The sequence below is a fragment of the Notothenia coriiceps genome, unplaced genomic scaffold (genome assembly GCF_000735185.1).
Source record: "Notothenia coriiceps isolate Sejong01 unplaced genomic scaffold, NC01 NC01_scaffold00019001, whole genome shotgun sequence".
Lineage (NCBI taxonomy): Eukaryota > Metazoa > Chordata > Actinopteri > Perciformes > Nototheniidae > Notothenia > Notothenia coriiceps.
The window spans coordinates 1,258,081-1,263,723 of NW_011351702.1; the positions used below are offsets into that span (position 1 = coordinate 1,258,081).

Genomic DNA, 5,643 nt, shown 5'->3' on the forward strand with positions numbered 1-5,643 from the left:
TTTTGAAAAACACGCCTCACTTGGAGCTCCCTGTTAGTATCCCTGAGCTTCCTAAAGATAAAGTTACTTTCTGAGGCTTTTATTTTGAAAAACTAAGCCTTAATGGATGTTAAAGCTATTTTCAATACATAAATAGTGTTTGGTCACACATGTTAAAACTCTTTTAATATGTTCACTGAGGCTCCAGAATAAAGTCGTTTTTTTTATGACCCCGCTTTTTGTAACAAAAGTTTGTTTCAGGCACTTTTATTTTGAAAAACAAACCTATATTAAAGCTTCTTTTAAAAAAAGCTTGTTCCTTCAGCTTTTTAAAAAAAAAACTAAAACCTATATTTGAGCTTATTGTAAAAAAAGTTTTTACTAGGTCTTTTGTTTTGAAAAACGAGCTTTTTGTAACTAAAATGTGTTTCTTGGGCTTTTATTTTGAAAAACAAGCCCCATTTGGAGCTCCCTGCTAGTTTCCCTGAGTTTCCTGTAGAGATACAGATTTTGAAAAACTAAACCTTAATTGATGTTAGGTCTGTAATTAACAACAACTCTGAATTTGCAAGTTTGCATTTTCAATATATATCGTTTTTGGGCACGTTCTAACTGTTTTAATATGTTTACAGTGGCTCCAGAATAAAGTTGAATGTTTTATGACCTCTTGTCCTGCAGCTGATGATTCACAAACTTTTTTACGGAGCATTAAAGTGGGCGAGACTCCACTCTTTAATCCTTCTTCTGGGCACTGATGATAATATTTATAGTCACTGTAAACTGCGGTGGATGCAGCTTCCTCTCAGAAAACGCTCCAAGTTCATCCGCAGAGGGAAAAGAAACAGAATAGTTTGTTTTCCTCGTCTTAAAAACATGAGAGACGTCCAGCTCCCGCCGTCAACATCTAAGTCATTCTTTCCGTGATGATTTTAGTTAAATCCTGGCACTGAGGATTCAGCAAAGCATGCTTTAAAGTTATCATTTGAGAGTGGAGTGAGTCACCAGGAGTGTGTGTGTGTGTGTGTGTGTGTGTGTGTGTGTGTGTGTGTGTGTGTGTGTGTGTGTGTGTGTGTGTGTGTGTGTGTGTGTGTGTGTGTGTGTGTGTGTGTGTGTGCGCGTAACCCAATCTAATTGCTAAACTGTGTGTGGTTAGAAATCCAGCACTAACAAACTGTCAAACACAAACTATTTTGGAGTGAAATGTGGTGTAAAATGCTTGGTGTGTGTGTGTGTTTGCAGTCTTAAAGAGGTCTTGTGCAGCTCAGTTACGTAGCTCTCAAGAATTCTGTCTGAAGTCAAACTCATGTGCTGCCTGTAAAGCCTTCCTCCATGTGTTTATGAATGTTAAATGGCTCCTATGGAGGTACAAAGAGAAGCAGCATGACAGTATCTCAGGTGCATTAAAGCAAAAGCATGCAATAATGCAGTGATTACATTTCTGTAGATGTAAGTGAAATGTGTGAAATAAAGCTATTCATTTAATCTTTATGTTCCCAAGAAAAGCCTTACAAATCGTAGATTTTCTGTTCAATTAACCGCGACAATTTAAATTAAATAAAGAAATGTTTCTATTTTGCAATAAAAAAATTCTTACATATTTAGCTTACACTCTGTATTTTTAGATGTATGATTAATAACTCTTAGGGTTTAGTAAATACACCCCAACTGGCATTGTGTGTAAATTCGTTTTATTTTAAGCTTAATATTTTTGATGTAGAGATCTTTACTTCAGGTTCTTGTCTTGATCAGTTCATTTAAATACAGATGATTCCAGCAGATCGCCCTGACATGCTGCTTGCTAAATCACAAAACAATATTGAAAACACAATAGTCATGAATGGATTTTTAATAAAAGATTCTAACGGCAAACACATCTCCTACAGTTGGTTGGGTTTTGTTCTCCTTATAACAAGTTACACTAGATTCCCCCTTCTATCAGGGCTGGGTTACAGTGAGGAATAAAAGAGCGCACCGCGGTACACAGCGCTGACGCCCATGCTTCAGGCTCTGTGTCTCACACCCAGGACTGAGCTGGCTGAGTCTCTTCATAATGAGCGTCCTCTCTGAAAAGAGGTGCAGCTCCTGTTAAAACGGACTTTGATTTGACCTTTGAGAGACTGTTTGGCTTTTAAAAGCTTTGACCTGGACCAAATATGTGATGGTCTGTATCTGCATTTTGCTGTTTTCCAGATGTTTAAAAGAGATTTAGTTAAAAGCCTCGTGTAGTTGTTTTCCAGATTAGAGCTGTGAGAGAGGCTGACCTGGAACAGCTCTGTCATGTCGGCACATTATCAGTCAGATTGCTCCTATTGTTGGTCCGCGCCACTCTAAAAATGGCTGCCCTTTCCGCAGTATTGTGTTTTAGACATTGGCCTTAAGTGACAGCTTACCCAGTGTCAGTTTACTGGCAGATAACAGCCCTGCCTGGCCCTTATTGGTTTTGCCGGTGGCCCTGTGGAGCCTCTTTTTAAACCCTGCTGATCATTTCGAACTGCTCCGTGAGCTAAACCCTCGCCAAACAGAGCCCAACTTGCCCCAGTCACAAAAGCCTGATCTGCAGGATTAGCTGGCCAACTAATTTCACTCCTTTCTGTGAGGTCCTCAAATTGTTGGAGAGATCTGGCAGGGTGAAGCCTGGCAGACACAACATGGATGTGTGGTCCTTTAAACCATCGCGTTGGGGGCCAAATACAATCACACACTGCTGCTGCACATCTTTGAACGTAATGCAGTGTTTGGAATGATTATCTATTGGCAAGGTCACAACCATGCTTGTCAGGAGGGATTTCAGATTATGTGGGATCTGACAATAAAAGGCAGTCAGTTTCAGCAGACAGAGCTGCAGGCGTCAGAATACCTGCAGAAAGCGGCTGTGTGAAGGTTTCACTGCAGTGTCTTTGAAAGGGACTAGGAAATCTGGTACTAATTATAGGGAAAACGGAAACGATGTTGGTAGATTTTCATTTAATTAAATCAGTCTTACTGAAAGCTCAGCAGGTCAGCTGAAAATCAAGGGTCAGAGTATATATAATTCTCCAGTTATAAAAGGGAACAATCATTATTATAAATCATAAATTGGCTTGAACTGATTCTTTTTCCATCATTATGCTTTTAGCAACAACAAGTCCACCAAACATATTTAAATAGAAATACCGGAAGAAAGTTCAGGTATACACTTGTACTTCAATGTGATGCTACTTTATATTATATACAACAATTATATATACAATTATATACAGCATTAATAACATACATAGATCAAAAATCACAAAAATCAAAAAAATCAAATGAATACACAATGATAAATTAGATAGTGAGTCTATATGTACTAACTGTTCTAGGTTGTTTCTGTCTACTCCCCTCCATGTTCCCAGTGTCCTCATGTCACCCTTTCTCTCTGATGCAGACACAGAGAAATCCCAGCAGAACCAGCTGGATGAGTCCAGCGCTGAGGACGGCTCCCTGAAGAAGAAGCAGAGGAGGCAGAGGACTCACTTCACCAGCCAGCAGCTGCAGGAGCTGGAGGCCACCTTCCAGAGGAACCGCTACCCCGACATGAGTACCAGGGAGGAGATCGCAGTGTGGACCAACCTCACAGAGGCCCGGGTCAGGGTGAGTACCAACCCCGCTCAGAGAGCCAGAGCTCCGGACACACTTCTCCCAGTTTCCAGCTTCTCCCTGTCCCACCAGGACATCTTTTATATTAACATGCCAGTATCATTGCCAAAACCTATCCTAGTTCTGGGATAGGCAACCCCTCTGAAGTGGCTCCCTGTAGCTTTGACAACAAATAACATGGAAAGGAATAACAGCTATTTGTTGAACAGTGGACTCACCCTTTATCTTGGAGTTTGAGGTGATACTGTGACAGTGAAAAAATAGGAATATTTCGTCAGCTAATGTATGAGCCTCGTCCTTACGGGGGTGGCTAATACTAAATATTAGACCCACGGCTTTGGAAAACTATATCCGTTGTTAAATCCAAAAAAAATCACAAATGAAATAGACATTCAAATTCTGCGTGTGGATTCCTTTGCCTTTACTGCCAACAATGCTGGCTTTACTGCATGCTTGATATATTGTGAGAAATTAGCAACCACAGAACATTTAATCTTGAAAGACATTTCAAGAACAAGCACACAGCATTTGCTGCTTCCTCTGTTGTAACAAGTAAAAATAGCAATAGCAATTTTTAGGGCCCGAGCACGGAGCGCTAGGACCCGACGGCGTCCTAGCACGAAGTGCGAGGAACCTATTGTTATTGGTGGTATTATTCTTTTTCTTATTAGGGCCCGAGCACGGAGTGCTAGGACCCCAACGGCGTCCTAGCACGAAGTGCGAGGAAACCTATTGTTATTGGTGGAATTATTATTATTAGGGCCCGAGCTCGATGTGCTAGGACCCGACGGCGTCCTAGCACGAAGTGCGAGGAAACCTATTGTTATTGGTGGAATTATTATTATTATTATTTTTAGTCGCCATCTTTCCTGCTTTTGAGGCCTTTAAAATACTCAAAAAGTTGTATAATTTTGCATGGACGCCAGGACCGGTAAAAATTACAACATTCTGGAGTCAATGGGTTAAAATATTTCAACTTGCTCACTAGCGCCACCTATCAAAATCCNGTGTAATTCAATACTTCAACAATATACATAATCAACTTAATCAAATAAGCGGCTGGGATGAGGATCAGCACCTCCAAATCTGAGGCCATGGTTCTCAGCAGGAAACCGATGGACTGTCCACTCCAAGTAGGGAATGAGTCCTTACCCCAAGTGAAGGAGTTCAAGTATCTCGGGGTCTTGTTCTTGAGTGACGGAACAATGGAGCGTGAGATGGGCCGGAGAATCGGAGCAGCGGGAGCGGTACTGCAGTCGCTTTACCGCAGGGACGTGCACAGGTACGGGACACAGTATGTCTGCAATGGTAAAACTACATTGAATTGTCCCCAGTTTTTCTTTAATAGTTATTAACATTAGATATTTTAATGAGATATCGACCGCAAAACAAAAAATGTCCCTGGTTTTCATTTTAAAAATCAAGTCACCGAATGCAAGTAGTTGCCTTAGCTTATTTTGTTATGAGATGATGATGTGAATTACTCTTCAATTTAGTTAATGNAATAAACGTTTTGGTCTTATATTTTTTTTCGGGGGGGAGGCCCTTTTTCCAGTTTAGAGCAATAGCCCCTCCAAATGTCTGCGCACGTCCCTGCTTTGACGAAAAGGGAGCTGAGCCAGAAGGCAAAGCTCTCTGTCTACCGGGCCATTTCCGTCCCTACCCTCACCTATGGTCATGAAGGATGGGTCATGACCGAAAGAACGAGATCGTGGATACAAGCGGCCGAGATGGGTTTTCTCCGCAGGGTGGCTGGCGTCTCCCTTAGGGATAAGGTGAGAAGTTCAGTCATCCGGGAGGGACTCGGAGTTGAACCGCTCCTCCTTCGCGTCGAAAGGAGCCAGTTGAGGTGGTTCGGGCACCTAGTTAGGATTCCTAACTAGGTGCCCGAACCACCTCAACTGGCTCCTTTCGACGCGAAGGAGGAGCGGTTCAACTCCGAGTCCCTCCTGGATGACTGAACCTCTCACCTTATCCCTAAGGGAGACGCCAGCCACCCTGCGGAGAAAACCCATCTGGGCCGCTTGTTAGGGCTGCATGATTTTG

General features: G+C 42.1%; 1 protein-coding gene across 1 annotated transcript in view; it reads left to right on the plus strand.

Annotated features, from left to right (window-relative positions):
- Positions 1–3,360: 3,360 nt before the first annotated feature.
- The window catches only part of sgcg (sarcoglycan, gamma), a 184,718-nt gene continuing 182,435 nt past the window's right edge, over positions 3,361–5,643 (plus strand). Inside the window, exon 1 of the mRNA XM_010778466.1 lies at positions 3,361–3,591. Within this exon, the coding sequence (XP_010776768.1) occupies positions 3,361–3,591 (231 nt within the window). The remainder of the gene's footprint in view (positions 3,592–5,643) is intronic.